The sequence below is a fragment of the Colobus angolensis genome, unplaced genomic scaffold, assembly GCF_000951035.1.
Source record: "Colobus angolensis palliatus isolate OR3802 unplaced genomic scaffold, Cang.pa_1.0 Scaffold343, whole genome shotgun sequence".
Taxonomy (NCBI): Eukaryota; Metazoa; Chordata; class Mammalia; order Primates; family Cercopithecidae; genus Colobus; species Colobus angolensis.
The window spans coordinates 1,150,161-1,170,232 of NW_012116744.1; the positions used below are offsets into that span (position 1 = coordinate 1,150,161).

Below are 20,072 nucleotides of genomic sequence, written 5' to 3' on the forward strand. Positions count from 1 at the left end.
TAGCACATGAGTGTTCATAGCAGCTTTATTTGTAGTAGTTCCAAATAGGAACAACTAAAATGTAGGGAGAGGGATTAAAAAAACTGGTTCATCCATCCCATGGAATACAACTGAGCAGTAACAAGGAATGAACTCGATATATGCAGCAGCTTGAATGGATTTCAACAGCAGTATGTTGAGTGAAAAAAGCGAACCCCAAAAGTCGTATATAATTCTATTTATATAGCATTCTTGAAGTCACAAAATTATAGACATGAAAAATTCCCAGGGGTTAGGGATGGAAGGTAGGAGTAGGTGGACATGACTGTAAAGAGGTAATGAGGGAAATCTTTGTGGTGATGGAATAGTTCCATATCTTGACTGAGGTGGTGGTTTCAGGAAGCTGCACATATGATAAAATGACTATACATATAATAGAACTATATAGACAGAAATGTGTCAATGTAAATCTCCTGACTGTGAAATTGTACTGTAATTACATAAGATGCAGTGATTAGGGGAAACTGAAGAGTACACAGGACTTTGTGTAGTACCGTTGAACTTCTTGAGAACCTATAATTATTTCAAAATAAATTTTAAAACGTTAAAGCCACAACCTAAATAGAGCATAATTTCAAACAAGTGATAGCTAAATGTTGCCTCTTTGGAGATCTTCAGGGATGCTGACTTCAGTCTTTAACACTGCTGCACATTCAGGAAAAGTGGATAAGTTATATTACTTTATGTTTAACTCAGTTGACATGTTCACAGAAATAGCAAGCTGCCCCATTAAAAAGACAGAGCTTAGCCAGATGCAGTGGTTCACACCTGTAACCCCAGCATTTCAGAGACCAAGGCAGGCAGATTGTTTGAGCTCATCAGGGGATTTGAGATCAGCCTGGGCCACATGATGAAACCTCGTTTCTACAAAATATACAAAAATTAGCCAGGTGTGGCGGTGCATGCCCGTAGTCCCAGCTACTCAGGAGGCTGAGATGGGAGGATCGCTTGAGCCTGAGAGGTAGAGGTTGCAGTGAGCCGAGATCACACCTCTGCACTCGAGCCTGGGCAACAGACCCTGTCTCTAAAAAATAACAGAGCTCCTCTATCCAGCACCAGTTACCTCCATGCTTTACCACCAAGACCACAAATACTTCAGGTGCTTTTAGAAGGAGGTAAGAGAGCTCATATATCTGCTGTTTCATCTACTTATAAAGATATTGTAGTTCTAAATTTCAGATGCCAAGGAATATTTACACACGTTTGAATATTAATTCTCACTGAAGTTGTGTAACTATCACAGCAAGTATATAGTAAGTACAGGCTTACCATGCCTCTTCTTGACTGGTGCTGCACAGGTTTAACTTTTTGGTAACACCATTCTAATTTTAGTTTAAAGTATAGATCAGATATCTCCAGACTCATTTCCTACAAATGTCTGTCCAGAATTTTGACTGATCATTTAAGTAACAGCGTTGTTACTATTTAGTAAGCACTTACTATGTGCAAGGCGCTGTTGTCGAGACTTTAACTTCCATTATCTTTTTGAATTCCCTCAAAATCCCTGCAGTTACACTCCTTTTATAGTTGAGGAAACTGGGCTTAGAGGGATTAGGTAACTTGAGCAAGATAGTACCTGTCATATGGCTGGAATTTTAGACCAAGACACTGACCCCAGAGCCAAAGTTATTAACAGATATGTTCCTGTGTGTGTGTTTGCTTGTCTGCTTGATTCATACTTCTGACTCCAGTAGCAACTAATTGCTAAGAGAATTCAGTTTCCTTTCTTGCCTCATTTCAACCTCCTTTTAATACCAGCATCTGAGAACAGCAATACTGTCCAGCATTCACTTGTTCTATTAGATCTGCATTTAATTTAACAGTCTGGTTTTCTTTAGAAAACAGACAAAAAATCATACAGTATATAGATTGTTTCAACCAACTGGAAAAAAAATTTTTGTTAATGTTATTGTTGCTTCTTAATAAGCTTGCTTTTGCTCTGAAAACAAAAAAAAAAAAATTAGTGTTATTCTTTGTACCTTCAAGAAATCTGGAAACCAAGGGTATATAGTAGCAAAAGTCAAGATTTGTTCTCTAGTCAATCACTTGATTTGATTATTTATCTCTTGATTATGTCATGGAAGTAATACATTACTGGTAACAAGCAAAGATGTCTTTTCATTAGAGATGTAAATAAATCCATTCTTGGAATTATTCACTGTGTAGCTCAGCAAATCCCTAAGATCACATTGCATAAAATGTTACAAAATACCCACCTTTTAGATTTGGATGAAAACTTTTCAGTTCCTCTAAAGATGATTTAAGCAAGTTATATCTGTTACTTTCAATGTTTTATTTAAAACATGACGTTTTGTTCAAAATTAAAACATGCTTGTGATTTTTATAAAATTAGCCTGACATTTGTAGTTACATGTGTAATTTATTATGTGCTATAAGGAACTTTTGTAAATTGACCTAATTTCTTATTTTCTCTTTACAGGAATATATTAAAGGAATCTGTGAACCTGAACTAGAAGAAAGAGAATGTTACCCCAAAGACATGCACTGCATTTTTGTTGGGGCAGAGAGCCTGTTTCTGAAAAGCTTGATTCAGGATACTTGTGCTGACCTCTGCATTCTGGACATTGGCCTTCTTGGCATCAGAGGAAGTGCTGAGGCCGTGGTCATGGCTAGGAGTCACATTCAGCAGTTTGTAAAGCTCTTTGAAAATAAAGAGAACCTACCCAGTAGTCAGAAAGAATCAGAGGTGAAAAGGGAATTCAAACAATTTGTTGAAGCCCATGCAGACAATTACACAATGGATTTGCTGATTTTGCCCACTTCCTTGAAAAAAGAACTTTTGACACTCACACAAGGTGAGGAGAATCTCTTTGAAACAGATGATGATGTTACTGAAATTAGAGATTCTCAGCAAACAGAGTTTACACAGAATGCTGCCACAGGGCTGAATATTTCCAGAGATGAAAGTGTTTTGCAGGAAGAGGCAAGAAATAAAGCTGGGACTCCTGTTTCTGAGCTTACAAAACAAATGGACACAGTCCTTTCTAGCTCACCAGATGTGCTTTTTGATCCAATAAATGGTCTAACCCCAGATGAAGAGGCACTTTCCAATGAGAGAATTTGTCAGAAAAGGAGATTTTCTGATTCTGAAGAAAGGCATACCAAGAAGCAGTTTTCTTTGGAAAATGTTCAGGAGGGGGAGATTTTACATGATGCTAAGACATTGGCTGGAAATGTAATAGCTGACCTATCTGATTCTTCTACTGATTCTGAAAATTTAAGTCCAGATATAAAAGAAACTACTGAGGAAATGGAATACAACATCCTCGTAAACTTTTTTAAAACCATGGGCTATTCCCAAGAAATTGTTGAAAAAGTCATTAAGGTGTATGGACCATCTACTGAACCATTATTGCTCTTAGAGGAAATTGAAAAAGAAAATAAAAGATTCCAAGAAGACAGAGAATTTTCAGCTGGTACAATGTATCCGGAGACCAACAAAACCAAAAATAAAGGTGTTTATAGCAGCACAAATGAGCTTACAACTGATTCCACTCCAAAGAAAACACAGACTCACGCACAGCAAAATATGGCAGAAAAATTTTCTCAGTTACCATTCAAAGTGGAAGCTAAACCATGTACCTCAAATTGCAGAATTAATACTTTCAGGACAGTGCCAATAGAACAGAAACATGAATTCTGGGGTTCAAACCAGAACTACATTTGTAACATAGACCCTGAAACTGATGGCCTTTCACCTTCTGTTGCCTCTTCAAGTCCCAAAGAAGTCAATTTTGTTTCAAGGGGAGCTTCAAGTCACCAGCCCAGAGTTCCAGTTTTTCCTGAAAATGGTTTACACCAGCAGCCAGAACCCTTGCTTCCAAATAATATGAAATCTGCCTGTGAAAAACGTTTAGGATGTTGTAGTTCTCCTCATTCTAAACCAAATTGTTCAACCCTTTCTCCACCAATGCCACTGCCCCAGCTGTTACCTTCAGTTACTGATGCAAGGTCGGCAGGACCTTCTGATCATATTGATTCCTCAGTTACTGGGGTTCAAAGGTTTCGAGATACTCTAAAAGTACCCTACAAGCTGGAATTAAAAAATGAACCAGGGAGAACAGATTTGAAGCACATTGTTATAGATGGGAGCAATGTTGCAATTACGTAAGTCCATTCTCTGCAGATTGTTTTATTTTAAATAAGGCTCTAAATGGTGTCTAAGAATCACATGTATATAGGAACTATACATACATGTTGTATATAGTTGATCTGTAGCGTTAGGGTTGGATGTGGAGGGGAATGGGAACCAACTGGTTGGAAAGGTTTTGTCAGTCCATCTTCCGAATTCATGAACTTTACTTCACCCTGCTGAACTTAATTTCTAAGGGCAAGAGAGGGTAGAAGATTATCTTTTCACATTGCATTGCTTAGTGATAGGTAGTATAGTAACTTTTAAGTCATTACATTCTTAATACTGTAAGTACCATTATGTTCTAATCTAAATAAGAAAACAAAGCTTAAAGCACAAGGATTTTTTAATCTTATGTTAGAGTATGCCTGATCTCTAGCCTAGAGTGTACAGTGGTAATAGGTGTGATGTACTTCTCTGGATAGAGCAATGGCAATTTCCTTTCAAAGGAAGTTAGTTTGAGTTTCATTGTGGGCCTCTGCTCTTACTAAAAGTTTATAATATTTGTTTTTAGTAAAAGACATCATTTAATGAACCCGTTGTTTCTAGTTAGCCTGTCTTGGAACTCCTCTTAGTTGAAAATCCTCTGATTTGAAACCTGTACGCTTGAGTTTCTTTTCTAAGGGGCAGTTTAAGATCGTGGCTAAGAAGAGTGTGAGGGTCAAGAGCCACCCCGGACTGTGGACCAGCTGTTTGATTTGGGGCAGGTCACTTAACTGTTCAGAGTTTCAGTTGCTGCAATCTGTTGCTTTCTGACCTGTCCTTAAGGACATCTTTACCATATCATTTCAAAGTAAAGTCTGCCTTCTGTTTTCAAAACCAGTCACCCCATTGTTAAAAGAAAAACTTCGGGCAAATTAAATGTAGCAGAGTTGATCTGCACAAACAATGATTAATGAATCTGGCAGCACCCTAAACCAGGAGAGGTTCATAGAGCTTCACTCAGCAATGAGGGCCCGTGGTGTTTATCAGCAGAAGAGGGAAGTACCCTGCAGAAACAATTTGATTGCCTACAGGTTGGCATTTGCCTTATCCAGGCATCCTGTGATGAGGCATTTGCCTTATGTAGATGTGGTCTGAACAGTTGCCAGCCTGTGATTGGCTGAAGCTTAGCTGCTGTGATTGGCTGAGACTCAGCCTTTTTTTTTTTTTTTTTACAAGAATACTCTTAGGTTGCAATTTGTTCACATACTAAGGTTGCAGGTCACTATGTATGGAGGCAACTTTAGGCCAAATTTAATTTAACACCATTGATTTTTGAAGAAATATTCAAGGTCTGGCATTTTAAGTAGCTACAATTCAATAAACAGGGCACCTGGACATGGAATGAGGAAGAAGTTGCCAAATCTTAAAAATACTTTTCTGAATTGCCAAATGTTTGTGTAACTTCTTTTTTGGGAGTTCTGAGAGATCAGTTAATGCCCTGAGTTTTTAAGAATACCTATTAGAATTGAAAAATAAATGTTATTTTTGAAATACATGTTTATAGTATATTTGTAATTGTTTGGTTTGTAAATTTTTTATTAGGATTTTCAGATACACAAGATAATGAATTCCCATGGGTTCCTCACCCACCTTCAATAATTACCAGCTCATGATCAGTCTTGTTTCATCCCAGCCCTTACCTCTTCCTTCCACCCCTATTATTTTGAAGGAAATCTCAGCTATATGTTCATAAATATTTTAATATGTATTTTTTAAAATATAAGGATTATTCTGCTTTTTATTATTTGAATGAATTATCGATGCTGTGTTTTGCTGTCAAAAAGAAAATGCCATCATTTCAGATGTTAAAATTTGAAGACAGGCAGCAAAAATATGCAGTATGTTTACCTTCATTTCCAAATCATGTTTATTGTCATTTCACTTTGGTTTTTTTTGGCAGCCCTATTAGGGGAAACCCAGCAAATGACCCGCAGCTGCATAGCGATATCTAAGCAAAAATGTCAACTTCAGTCACCCACACCCCAAGCCCGGAACAAGTTCTTCATTGTTATGATTTCTTGAGCCAACTGGTGACACAAAATTTAGGTCACAATTGTGAGCAATTCTCATCCTCTTTCACTTTTCTGTATGTGGAAGGATTTTCCAAATAGGAAATGCAAGTTAACATAGAATGAGCAGTGATCCTGATGCTTTTTAAAAACCTTTTGGGGTAGTTAACAGGCATATTTCTCAGCAGGGTCACTGTTGGAATTTAGAGTGGTGTTACCTGTGACAGGATGTTTTGCAAATCTAGTCCCTCCCACTTTGCTTATAATATCCTTCCCCAGTCATTGTGACACCCCAAACACCCTCCCACATGTTTCCTAATGCCCTGAGTACAGTATCATCTCTTTTGAAAACTACCAATTATTACACTAAGAGAAAGCTGCAAGCTTTCTTTTTTTTTTTTTTTTTTTTTTGGAAAACTGATTGTTTTGGGAGGATTTACATTTTCTTTGGATTCACAGATGTCTGTGTTTAAAGGCAATACTTTAACAAGTGAATGTGTTATTTTAAGGAGACAGACTTGTACTTAATTTGATGTATTGTTCTGAAAATGTCAGTAATTAAGATTTACCCATATTCTAGGAAGAAACTGCATAATGGGTATAGAGTTTTATTTCGGAGTGACAAACATTTTGGAACTAGGTGTAAGTGGTGGTTGCACAGCATTGTGAACGTAGTAAATGCCATTGAATTTTAGTCATGTGAATTTTACCTCAATTTTTTTTGGAAGTTGGAAAAAAATCAGCCCGTATTTTAAATCAGTTTCTTCAATGTTAAGTGTGAATTAACTTTGACTAGATTCCATGAAGAAACTGATTTGTGTTTCTTCTGTTCAATGAATTACCTCTAATACCCATAGTCCCTGACACACAGTAGGAACTCATTAAAAACTTGTTGATGAATTAAAGACAAATTAGAATTTTTCTTTTTTTAAGAGGTGAAGTCTCACTATTTTGCCCAGGCTGGACTCGAACTCCTGGATTCGGCCAATCTTTCCTAGTAGCTGAAGCTATAGGCATGCCTTACCATGCCCAGTTTAGGATTTTTTTAGTGGCTTTCTACTACCCATTTGTAACTTCATGGTTACTATTCCAGTGGCCAGTTTAGATTTTTCACTGAGACCTTATATTTAATGCAACAAATATTTGGGATTTTAAAGTCGAAACACCCATTATTATGTGTCAGGCACTGTATTTTTAAAAATGCAGCCTTCACACCAGTTGTGAGGCAAAAGTTGTAATTTATACAACATGAAGTGGCTTAAAAATGTTTTCCAGGGTTACATAGATAGAGATTTGGACCCATAATGTCTTTCCCCAGAGCTGCTGTATACCCTCTCTCCTCCAGCAGAAGTTAAGGTTGGAATTTTCAGGCCAAGGCATCATTGGATACTTAAGTCTTGGGTTGCACAGCACTGCTAACTAAAGCTTACTGATTTGACCCAAGTAGTTGGGGAAGTACTTATTTGATTCCTTAAGCAATAGGATCTGTTGGTGTGGGCCACACCCTAAAGCAGCCTAGGCCCACCCTTCAATGTATTTTTGTAAAGCCTTTGTTCATTTTCCTATCCAGAATGAGGTCTGCAGCCCATACCACCTGTGAAAACCTCCACAGTACCCTGTTTAATGCTGCCAATTTTGTATATCTTGTTCTTGCCCCCTCGTCACCATGAATGAGTCAAATGATGAGTAAGTGGAAATTGTTTTGTGATGTATGGCTAGACAGCACAGTAGTGGCCAAGAAACATTTGGGCTCTGTCAGCCTGAAACTTCAGCATGAGAACCCCTGACATATGGGGTGATAGTTTTCCATGTAGATGAGGTTTGCCCCCTTCCCTTGCCAGAAATATGTATTTTAACCTTTTTGTTTTCATACTAGTCTTTTCCACATTAGGGTTCCATAAAAAGAAATTTTTCCTGGGTAACTCAGAAAGGACTTTCCACTGTCTCCACACTGCCCTGTCCGGTGCTATGGCTGCCATGAGTTTTTATCAGCTGTGTGTCACCCATCTCTCCTCTGCTTTGGACACTTTCTTTTAGTCGCCAGCATTCTATAATAAAGCAAACAACCAGATGATATAATCTTTAACCAATTATATGGAAACAGACATTTAAATCTCTTGATGGCCTACACACCTGGCTTCCCAGACTTAATAACTGTTCATTCTGTATTTGGAGCTGGGAGCCCCAGAGCTTTGGCCTTCCCGTAAGTAGCAAGGTGTTATTTTATATATATATACTTTGCCTCTGGGTCAAAATAGACCTTTGGTCTGGGTTTACCTGTCAACTTACTACTCTGGTTTGATTGCAGAGAGGCTAGGAGACAGTGATGAGTAGTAAGCACATGCCTGCTCAGGGTATAGGACTTGAAGTAGGATGAGCGGTCCTTAATGGACCCTCTGTATTATTTTGAGGACAATAATTTGGCTCTACTTAATTTTTTGTTGTTGTAGTAGTTTTATTTTTTGGGTAAATCTGTATGTTCTCCACCAGAATTTTGAACCTCTGTTTTAATTCCATTCCTGAGATTTTTTTAGAGTATCAAAAGTGATATGATCTTATCACTGAGAATAACATTTTGGAATTTAGTTGAGAGCTGATGTTTCTAGAAACTCCATTTGTTCCCCCTCTAGACTTGTAAGGAGTCCAGGGCAGCAGAATTCATCGGTCTGCATTTCCACCCTTGTTACGAAGTGACCCAGTGGAATTGAACTGGGTACTCCTCCTCTATCCAGTTCCTCCTCTTGCCATCACCAGAAGCTATTAAGGAAAAGGGAGAGTAGGTAGCACACATTTGTATCTGTCAAATAATCAGGGAGCCACCTTAAAAACCTTTTCAGTGCAGTTCTCTCAAGGATTATCCTTTTGCGGACTAAATATACATATTTCTTGGTTTTTCTAAGAACCAGCAGGTTGTTCTGTTGTGGATTTTCAAATTAGGGCTGTGGTTGACGTTCACTGTAGGCATGTCCCTGCTGTTAAGCAATTAGAGTGATGGATGATTTATAATTTTTGAAAGATTAAAAAAGGCCCCCCTAAAGAACCACCCCCAGTCTTTTTTCTAGTTAAAAACGTCACTTTGCTACCTTCTTGTCATATTTGAATGCCTTTAGATAAACAAAGCACTCCTGAATTATCAAGATTGGGTTTGTTTATTTACATATATTTTCTGGGGTAAGAGCCTCTGAAATATTTATGGTTTGCTGAAAAAGAAATAGCCTTTAAAAAGAGGAGTCTGTGAGTAGCTCTTCTGAATCTCACAGAGCATTAGATGTTCGTGAAGTGTCCAGCCTCTTCCTGCTCTCAAGGAATGCACATGCAGGTGGGGTCGTGGAAAAGGCAGGTGTGAGGAAGTCGGAGTCTAATCCAGCTCATTCCCCTGGCTGTGCAACCCAGGCAGGCTGCTCCTTCCCTAGTGACTTCTTTTTCTAACAGGCATCTAAATGCCATTCTATCTCTGTGATTCTGGTGCACCATACAGGGTTGGAATTCAGAAGAGGAAGGAGGCTGAGAGAGGCCCTGTGTCTAGCAATAGTTTCATAGAAGAAGAGGGGCCAGAATTCAGCGCATTCAGTCCTGAGGGCATTTGAAGAAGGAGCAAGGAAAGGTGCAAGAGCATCGCACATATAGAAAGCAACACAAGGAAAGGCTCAGAGACCAGGAGGGGTGACATGGCAAGACCTGGTCAAAACCAAGAGGGTTGTTGCATGGTAGTGGGAGGGTCACTTAGCCAGATCCTTTCTGAGGAGTCAGACGAGGAGGGGTCCTGGAAGCCAGGCAGCGTTCGTGTAGGACAGTGCCTTTGAAGGCCCTGAGCAGAATCAGAGGCCTCGGGCTGCATTTAAAAGTTAAGTTTTCACTGGAATTTTCAGGGTAGGTTGGAATTAGGAGAGCCGGGGTTTAACTCAAGACACATATGCCCATCATGGCAGGACTTGCAAGTGAAGTATTTCTACAAAGCAATTTTGGCATGCAGCATTAGATGTGGAGAGAAGACAGGACTGAAGATGCAAGGAGTATTGTCGCTGCAATCTAAGTGACCGTTGAAGCAGTGAACATAGATTATGCTAATTTCATCAATTACAGCATCACTGTTTAAGATTTTAGTCTTTTTTTCTTTGTAATACCCATGAGTAGACAAATTACCACCTGCAGAATTTTAAACTTTTAACTTTTTTATCTCCACTTTTAATTAACTGCTGGAGCGTAAATTTTAAGTACTTTCTTCCTTTCCATTGAAATGTGTTATGGATGGAGGGGTTGGCATTTTTTAATCCTCTATACTAAGGATTGTAAACTATGGGCCAAGTCAGGCCCGCCACCTGTTTTTGTAAATGTGGAACACAGCCACACACATTCACTTACAGCTGTCTGTGACAGTTTTCACACGCAGAGTTGGGTGGTATGACAGAGACTGTGTGACTCTTAACAGAAAAAGTGTTCTGACCTGTGTTCTCTACTGTTCACTGTTGTTGTTTTTTCTTTCTTTCTTTCTTTCTTTATTTATTTTTACCTTTTTTCCCTGCTTTCTGCTTTCTTAAAATAGCCTTTCACAGCCCCTCCATAAGTTTCATTTGAGTCTTGCCCTCAACATGTTTCTCGTAAGCTGTAAACTGAGTAAATATAGCCATTCCCTGAAAAGAGTGGGGCCCTCCTGGGACAGGACACAGCAGCATCTTTGGAGGTTGCAGGGGTTATGACCGTGTCACATCTTTGTCCCTTTCTTCTGTCACAGGGAACAAGTATTACCATGGAGCTCACTGCCTTCTGTCACAACAGCACACCCAGTTAGATTAACAAAATGTGAGAAAAATCCTAAGACACTGTTAAGAGTTCTGTTCCCTACAGTGGGTTCCATCCTAACTTTATGAACTAAATGCCAAAAATGTAAGAGTATTAAAGGGAACTTTGTTATTGTTTGTTGTATGTGTATGTTAACTTTTCATGGTGAAACTGTGCTTTAAACAGAAATAAATTTTATTTATTTTCTTTACTCTGTTATTTCTAGCCACGGTCTGAAAAAGTTCTTTTCTTGTCGTGGAATTGCAATTGCGGTTGAATACTTTTGGAAGCTTGGCAACAGAAACATCACTGTATTTGTCCCTCAGTGGAGAACAAGGCGTGATCCTAATGTCACAGGTGAGGCAAACTGATTTTTTCAGATTTCTAGTGAAATGTTTAATGAGTCAGCTTATAATTACAACACATGCTGTTTAGAATAGAGCTGTGTGCCATGGGCAGCAGCTTTAAAAATAAAATTGTAAATCTATCACACCTAGCAAAACATCAATTGAAGAGAGTGCCATGGCATCAGAAATACTAGGGGGTAGGATGGAAAGTTAACATAGTTATTTATACAGGAAATTATGTTAAGAGTTCATTATATATCACATGTTTTCTTTTTACTTTCTAAAAAATGTCTTTATTAGGCTGGGTTTCTGACTGTTTAGATAGTATTTTTGAAGTCACTTCATAAATTTGGCCCCTTCAAGTTATGTCTTTTTAACAGTCTATTTAATGGCTTAATATAAATCATTTCTGTTAAACATGAAGTACTCTGGCTGACCTGCAGGCCACACACGAAAGATTTGAACTTACTATGAATCATGAAATGTTCCAGAGAAACTTCAGGTTGTTTGTGTCATAGGTCATGATAGGAGGATAGGTGAAAGGGGTGTGTCAGACAACTTAACTCATCAGAGTGCCTGGAAAAATAAAGTAGATTGTGGAGAGGGAGGGTGAGTGAGTACAGGACTTGCCCAGCACATTAAACAGGAAGTGAAATTTAGTCACTTAGTGGGGCAGAAATGGTCAAACCACACAGTTCCCAAGTATTCCTAACTTCCCCCATTTTGAAGATCATATTCATCTTAACAGAGGGTACATAAGGAATAAAGCAGATCCACTCATTTTGTTATTTTTGCAATTGGATCCCTGAAGGAGTCTCGCTCTTTTTTTTTTTTTTCCTGAGATGGAGTCTCGCTCTGTCACCCAGGCTGGAGTGCAATGGCACGATCTCGGCTCACTGCAACCTTCACCTCTTGGGTTCAAGCGATTCTTCTGCTTCAGTCTCCCAAGTAGCTGGGACTACAGACACGCACCACCACGCCCGGCTAATTTTTGTATTTTTAGTAGAGATGGGGTTTCATCATATTGGCCAGGCTGGTCTCAAACTCATGACCTTGTGATCCACCCACCTTGGCCTCCCAAAGTGCTAGGATTACAGGCATGAGCCACCACACCCTGCCAAAGGAATCTCTTAATGCTTACGTGCTCTGCATTGCTTAAGTCAGTGGTGAGTACCATTGTAGGGAATGCAGGTGTGGGAACCTCAGACCCTGAGTTTTTAGCTGCTTTTGCCCATTACTGGTTTTCTGAAGTGTAGCTTTGACCCTCCATTCTCCACTGTCACCACCCACCCCCCATGAAAACCGGCAAATATTTGTATGGACACCTTTGAGAAGTTGGACAGGAGGCCAGTAGGAGGAGGCTTCAACAGACTCTTGACATAAGGATCTTTCTTGGGATTGGGGTAGAACCATTTGTCCCTCCTATCCCTAGATCTGTCCTAGTCCCACCCCTACCCTCTCTCAGGGTCTCCTATCATCCCTCTCTTTGTCCTCTATTTCTTGTAGTATAGCTCTGAAAGAGTTTTTGATGGTAGGCTTCATTAAATACCCAGGCTGGAGTGCAGCAGTGCAATCTCAGCTCACTGCAACATCTGCCTCCCGGGTTCAAGCGATTCTCCTGCCTCAGCCTCCTGAGTAACTGGGATTACAGGCACGAGCCACCATGCCTGGCTAATTTTATATTTTTAGTAGAGATGGGGTTTCATCGTGTTGGCCAGTCTGGTCTGGAACTCCTGAGCTCAAGTAATCCACCTGCCTCAGCCTCCCAAAGTGCTGGAATTACAGGCGTGAGCCACCGTGCCTGGCCTACTATTCTTAAGAAGCAAATGAGTTTAATCTTTTTATGTTTAAAAAATAACTGAAGTTAGTTCATATGTTGTTTTTGCCTTAGTATGGGTCTTGCTTGTTTTTTGTTTTTTGTTTTTTCCTCCTAGTGAGTTAGTAAAACTGAGTCAATAGAAAAAAGGTTTTCCACAGCTCTCCAAGTGAAACATTTGAGTGTACTTACATTTCTTGATACATTTGGGAAGATAGCCCTTTTCTGAATGTATATTCAACTTATTCCACGAACAGAACAGCACTTCTTAACCCAGCTCCAGGAGCTCGGAATATTATCTTTAACTCCTGCCCGGATGGTCTTTGGAGAAAGAATTGCTTCTCATGATGACAGGTATGAAAGGCCATTCTCCTTCCTAAGGTTGGAGTGGGGTGGTGAGGAGCCAGCCACCTGCTCTGCTGAACAGGTCCACACTTTTAGAGGACCTGCTTGATGCGGGAGGTTTAATATTTGTGGTCATTAAGGTGATATGCTCAGTGATATTTGCTACATAGTTTTTAGAAACATCACAAAAGAAATTGTTTTTGTGTTTTAGTAAAACATGGCTGAAAATCTGTAAGTAAAAGCAGATATTGTAGTCTCTGGTTGGTAGGTGCTTAAAGTAATGTTTGTCTTGTCTTAGTGTGGCAGGCTTGAAAATGGTTTCAAATATTAACTACTCCCACTCTACTTCTGATCAATGACTTAGCCTATTATCGTAATGCCTGGGTCCTCAGGGTTTCTTCTACGTCATAGACATGTCTCAACTGACCCTACTGTGATAGGAGTAAGCTGCATTTCTTTTCTTTTTTTTTTTTTTTTTTTCTTGAGATGGAGTCTCACTCTGTCGCGCAGGCTGGAGTGCAGTGGCACAATCTCAGCTCACTGCAACCTCTGCCTCCTGGGTTCAAGCGATTCTCTTGCCTCAACCTCCCAAGTAGCTGGGATTACACGCACGCACCACCATGCCCAGCTAATTTTTGCATTTTTGGTTTAGCAGGTTGCAGTAAGACGGGGTTTTTCCATGTTGGCCAGGGTGGTCTTGAACTCCTGAACCTCAGGTGATCTGCCCACCTTGGCCTCCCAAAGTGCTGGGATTACAGGTGTGAGCCACCACACCCAGCCTATAAGCCTCCATTTCTTAGCTTGGCATATAACTCAGGAAGCAGGTACTAGTGCATCTGAGTCACCCATTCGTCTGTGCCTTTTAAATATTTTGTTTTGTTTTTGAGATAGAGTTTCATTGTGTCACCCAGGCTAGTGTGCAATGGCACAATCTCAGCTCATTGCAACCTCCACCTCCCAGGTTCAGGCCATTCTCCTGCCTTAGCTTCCCAAGTAGCTGGGATTACAGGCATGCACCACCACGCCTAGCTAATTTTTGTATTTTTAGTAGAGATAAGGTTTCACTATGTTGGTAAGGCTGGTCTCAAACTCCTGACCTCAGGTGATCCACCCATCTCGGCCTCCCAAAGTGCTGGGATTACAGGCATGAACCACTGCGCCTGGCCCTTTTTAAATTTTTTCTAAAAACTTTATTGAGCACTAACCAAATCTGATACACCGAGGTAGGTTCTGGGGACACGCATGATTCAGATGCACCTCCTGCCCTCAAGAATTTTGAGAAGACGTGCATAAGTAACAGAAGGGAGTTTTGCTGTGGTTGAGTAAGAGAAGGTTCCAAACTTAACCAATGGAAATAGGACTAGTTTTTAAAATCCTTCTCATGGTATGAAATTAGTAGCAGGTCTACTAATATTTGGGAACCTAGTGGTAGCTGTTTATTCTTTTCTCTCCTGCATTTGCCCTGTTGAGTTTCATCTGGCTTATAGCACTGACAGCACCCCTGGTGTTTTTGCCTGTGTTCCACCAAAACACCACTCCATTGAAGATAGTGTTTAGCTTGTGACCCAAGCTAGTGAATGATAGTCAAATGGGTAAGAGATGAAAAGAGGGCCTGGGGAGAGAGATGGGGGGCTTGGGACCACAGCAGACATATATTCATTCACCAGAAGGGCCTTCTCATTGACAGTCCCTTGCCCTGCACCAGGCTAGTATGCAAGACCAGATCTGATGGGTGAGAATCAGGTGGCATGGAAGAGCCAAAAGAGGATACCATATGTGGGTGCCTGGGGGATAGGTGAGAAGTACTAGAAGGCGGAATGGAAGGACACTTCCTGCCCAGCCCTGTGACACAGGCAGGGACCCTGCAGGGTTCAGGTCCTCTAACACAGCAGCTTCATTCTCACACCAGCAGGGTTGGAACACACACACAAGTATGCAGACTAAACTCTTGTTTGGCTGATACGGCTCTTTGGGTTTTTAGAGGACATGCATATATGTTCTCATTCATAGTACATGAACTCAGAAGCCTTACTGCCTATTTTTGTTAGTGGCAAACATTACCACTTACAACTCATGCCAGTTAGAAATCATTTGTAAAATATTATTTAATAAAGCCAAAGAACTAAATCATATTTAATTTCCAAGGTTTTCTAAGATCTCCGAAACTAATGAGGTTTTTTAAATCCCCGTTAAGTACTCATCACTGCTAGTAAAAGCAGTTGTCTGTACCTTTAATTCCAGTGAGTCCCTTAATTTATTTTTTATTATCTTGGTCTACATATCCTTAGACAAATGTGGTCATCCTAATTTATGAGATAAAATTCACATTATCCTCACAGATCTCTTATTAAGAGGGTCTGAGCATGAATAATCAGCAGTGAAATGGAAGTCTTCTTTACTGCTTCATCCTTTCCCTTTTTTATCACCAGGTATCCTGTCATACCTTCCATTTGAGTGAATCTATAACTTAGTCTAAACAAAATGGCATTTCTAGATACCTCTTTTTAAATCAGAGCAGTGTGAACCTGTGTTTTTTTTTTTTTGGAAACACTCGTTCTGTTGCCCAGGCTGGAGTGTAGTGGCACGATCTTGGCTTACTGCCACCTCCACCTGCTTGGGCCCAGCTGATCCTCCACCTCAGCCTTCTGAGTAGCTGGGACTACAGGGAACACCTGGCTAATTTTTTGTATTTTTTTTTTTTTGTAGAGACGGGGTTTCACCATGTTGCCCTGACTGGTCTCAAACTTCTGGGCTTGAATGATCCGCCCACCTCAACCTCTCAAAGTGTTGGGATTATAGGCGTGCGCCACCACACTCGGCTTGAACCTATAAATTTTTAAAAAGAAAAGAGAATTGTAAGGCTGATTGTACTAAGCAGCTAATCTTAGAACCAGAATACTGTTGCTTAGTAACTTAAATCTGAATAATGATTTCACAGGCTTGTCAGCTCTCATTCTCTGCTCTGGTCTTCATGTATTCTTATAAACACTGTTTACTGATAGATAATACAACTTTTGAAAAAATTATAGTTTAGATCACTTAACAAAAGAAATTGTATGAAAGACAATCTATTTTATAATCACACTAATAATTTTAGAGATATTCACCATTCTGATTGATCTTCAGTTGATAGGGGCTAAACTTTTCTGTGGCCTAGCCTTGGTTAAATTCTTTGATGGTTTTCCTATGAAGAGGAACTTTTCTCTTAATTTCTTATAACATGGCTTCTCTGAGCCAAGGATGCCTATTGCTCATTTTAAACTCTCTTATATTACCATAGGTTTCTACTACACTTAGCGGACAAAACTGGTGGTATAATTGTGACAAATGATAATTTCAGAGAATTTGTGAATGAGTCAGTCTCTTGGAGAGAAATTATTACAAAAAGGTAATATTTTCTTCTTTGTCTTTGGTCAGAAAAGTTTTGTTTTGTTTTTAATTGTTTCTGTGTGCATTTTGTTTGTTTTGTTTTCTATATTCCTTGGCCCCACAGAAGGCAATATAAAGGACCAAAGTATCATAAGACTGTGCTGTACTCCCTTTCATAGGTGACTGGCCCCCTCCAGGTAAGCAGGGGCCCGGCACAGAGCAGCAGAGCTGGTAGTGATGAGTGTGGACATGCTCTGCTCTCACTACAGCCTTCTAGGGCATCGGAGTTTTCCTGCATGAAGCGGGAGGCACAGTTAAGTGTGATGGAGCACAAATGGCTTCCTAGTTTACTCAGCTGTGAAGTGAAAGGGTGAACTTCATGGCAGCTGGGATTCCAGCTCTGAAGTGCTATGATTCCAGCAAGAGGAAAGGACCAAAAGCAATGTGTGCTGACTGGGCTTTCACTTCTTCATGGTCTGGAGAGAATATTTCCACTTTTTAATATCTGATGCTTTTCTGGAGGTTTTTACAGTCATAGTTTAATCATCTATATTGAAAACATCTTTAGATATCCAAAATAAAACAAAGTTACATCAAGAGTTTAGCATTCACTGCTGTTTTTCATTTGTAATAAAACTATGAAGGTGTCCACTGCTGAAAAATGCCCTAAGATGAGTGGGCACTGGCTGCTAGGACTTTTTGTTAACAACTATCACCTGACCAGTTATTTAAAATAGAAAGCAAGAGGCTGTGATAGTGCCAGGGATAAGGCACATAGGCCAGACATCTTAAAACATAAAGTGAACATACCTCATGCTAAGTATAACTAATACATAGTAAAACTCGCAATATAGCTAGGATAACTAGATATTTATCCCTGTTGGGGTTTCACAGTTGTGCCTTGCCTGGTATTTGTATTTTCCTAAATTATTAGAAGATTTTAGAAAAAGATTCTGTTATGAAAGCCCAGGTGAGAGTTAATTACTGTATGCGTTTTGACACCTGTGCTGTTAAAAAGCTGTTGTTGATAGCTGAACTGAGAATGAGAATCGGTCTTTGACCTTCTGGGCACAGTTAATGAGCCACTAATCTTGTAGGGCATGTTTCTGTTGGACCTCTGCCTGGGCTCATTGTCAGTATTTACTGACACTCATCCATGTATGCATGGAGGGTTTAAATGCAGTCAAGACTGGTGTTCTCCAGCCAAGCTGTTGCTTTCAGCATTCACAAAAACAAGGCAGAAAGGAGACCCAGACAACAAGCACAAGCACTTGGACTTTTAAAATTATTTTATTTTCTGTTTTCCCTGATATGATAAATAGTGGTCTAAAGACCTCAGATTTCCTTTATTCATATATCGTTTTCCTTTTTAAAAATACTATTTTCAGTGGGTTTGCTTATGGACACATTTATTACCAGTTTTATTCAAAAAATTAAACCTTCATTCAGCATTTGTGTCCTAAGCTGACAGTCTTTAAATCTTATTTTTCAAAGTTACATTGACAGTTACATTAGAAGAAGAAGCGGCTTCCTAAAGCCCAGTACAAATCTGCAAGTCTTGATGAGAACTTTGAGGGGTGGCTGATAAAATGTTCTGACTCTATTGTATTTATGTCCAAAACAGACATTAAAAGGGTTTCACTTGGTTGTTTTCCCCGCTTTTAGGCAGTTGAGCAGTCTTAGGGTTTGTAGGCTGACCTGACCGTTGCTTTGGCATTGGGTGGCTGCTTTGGGATCCTTTAGGCCCTGGGCAGTGAGGACCCTGTTTCTCAGCCTCATGGTGTTCTGTGTTGTAGGCTGCTGCAGTACACGTTCGTAGGGGACATATTTATGGTTCCTGATGATCCTCTGGGAAGAAGTGGACCTCGATTAGAGGAGTTTCTTCAGAAGGAAGTCTGTCTTAGGTATTTCCTTTTTCAGATTGTCTTATATTAAAACGTCTGTTTCAACTCTTTGTGCTTTAGTGCAAGTGCTGTCTTTATCGACTAAAAGTGGCATTTAAAAATTATTATTATTATTATTATTATTATTTTGACACAAGGCCTTGCTCTCTCACCCAGGCTGGAACGCAGTGGCATGATTTCGGCTCACTGCAACCTTTGCCCCGCCGGGCTTCAGCGATCCTCCCACCTTAGCCTCGTGAGTAGCTGGGACCACAGGCGCATATCACCACGCCCAGCTCTTTTTTTTGTATTTTTAGTAGAGACAGGGTCTTACCATGTTGCCCAGGCTGATCTGAAACTCCAGAGCTCAAGGAATCCGCCTTCCTCAGCCTCCCAAAGTGTTGGGATTGTAGGCATGAGCCACCATACCTGGCCAAAAAAATTTTTTAAGCCTTAAATTTAGTGCTGGTTTCATCTATTTGGAAGCTAATGTAGCAAGCATCCCAGATTTTCAACTGTAGTCCTTTCAGTTTTCATCCTAGGAAAAGACAGAAGCCAAACTTTTTTTGTGGGTTTATTTTTATTGATTTTTTTTTTTTTTTTTTTGAGATGGAATTTCACTCTTGTGGCCCAGGTTGGAGTGCAATGGCGCGATCTTGGCTCACTGCAACCTCTGCCTCCCAGGTTCAAGTAATTCTCCTGCCTCAGCCTCCTGAGTAGCTGGGATTACAGGTGCACGCCACCACGCCTGGCTAATTTTTTGTATTTTTAGCAGAAACGGGGTTTTGCCATGTTAGCCAGGCTGGTCTCAAACTCCTGACCTCAGGTGATCCACCCACCTCGGCCTCCTAAAGTGATGGGATTACAGGCGTGAGCCACCTCATCCAACCTTTTTGTGGGTTTAAAAAGACAAAGCCAGGGCCGGGTGTTATGGCTCATGCCTATAATCCCATCACTTTGTGAGGCCAAGGCAGGTAGATCACTTCAGGTCAGGAGTTCAAGACCATCCTGGCCAATATGGTGAAACCATGGCTCTACTAAAAATGCAAAAATTAGCTGGGTGTGGTGGTGCATGCCTATAATCCCAGCTACTCAGGAGGCTGAGACAGAAGAATCACTTGAACCCAGGAGGCAGAGGTTGCAGTGAGCCAAGATCACGCCACTATACTACAGCCTGGATTACAGAGCAAGAGTCTATCTCAAAAACAAGCAAGCAAACAAACAAAAAAACAAAGCTGTTTTTCCAAGCTGGTGGTCACTTACTGGCGAATACTACTTAGGTTCATCATGTATGTGTGAGAGCTCTCCCTGTGAACCATGAGTGCCTAATGGGCTCATTTTGTATGT

At 40.2% G+C, this 20,072-nt stretch overlaps 1 protein-coding gene across 1 annotated transcript in view; it reads left to right on the forward strand.

Moving 5' to 3' along the window:
* Positions 1–20,072, forward strand: part of N4BP1 (NEDD4 binding protein 1) — a 68,348-nt gene that overhangs the window by 42,189 nt on the left and 6,087 nt on the right. The window contains exons 2-6 of the mRNA XM_011952590.1: positions 2,480–4,167; positions 11,192–11,322; positions 13,386–13,482; positions 16,754–16,861; positions 18,639–18,746. Of these exons, the coding sequence (XP_011807980.1) occupies positions 2,540–4,167; positions 11,192–11,322; positions 13,386–13,482; positions 16,754–16,861; positions 18,639–18,746 (2,072 nt within the window). The 5' untranslated portion in view covers positions 2,480–2,539. The remainder of the gene's footprint in view (positions 1–2,479; positions 4,168–11,191; positions 11,323–13,385; positions 13,483–16,753; positions 16,862–18,638; positions 18,747–20,072) is intronic.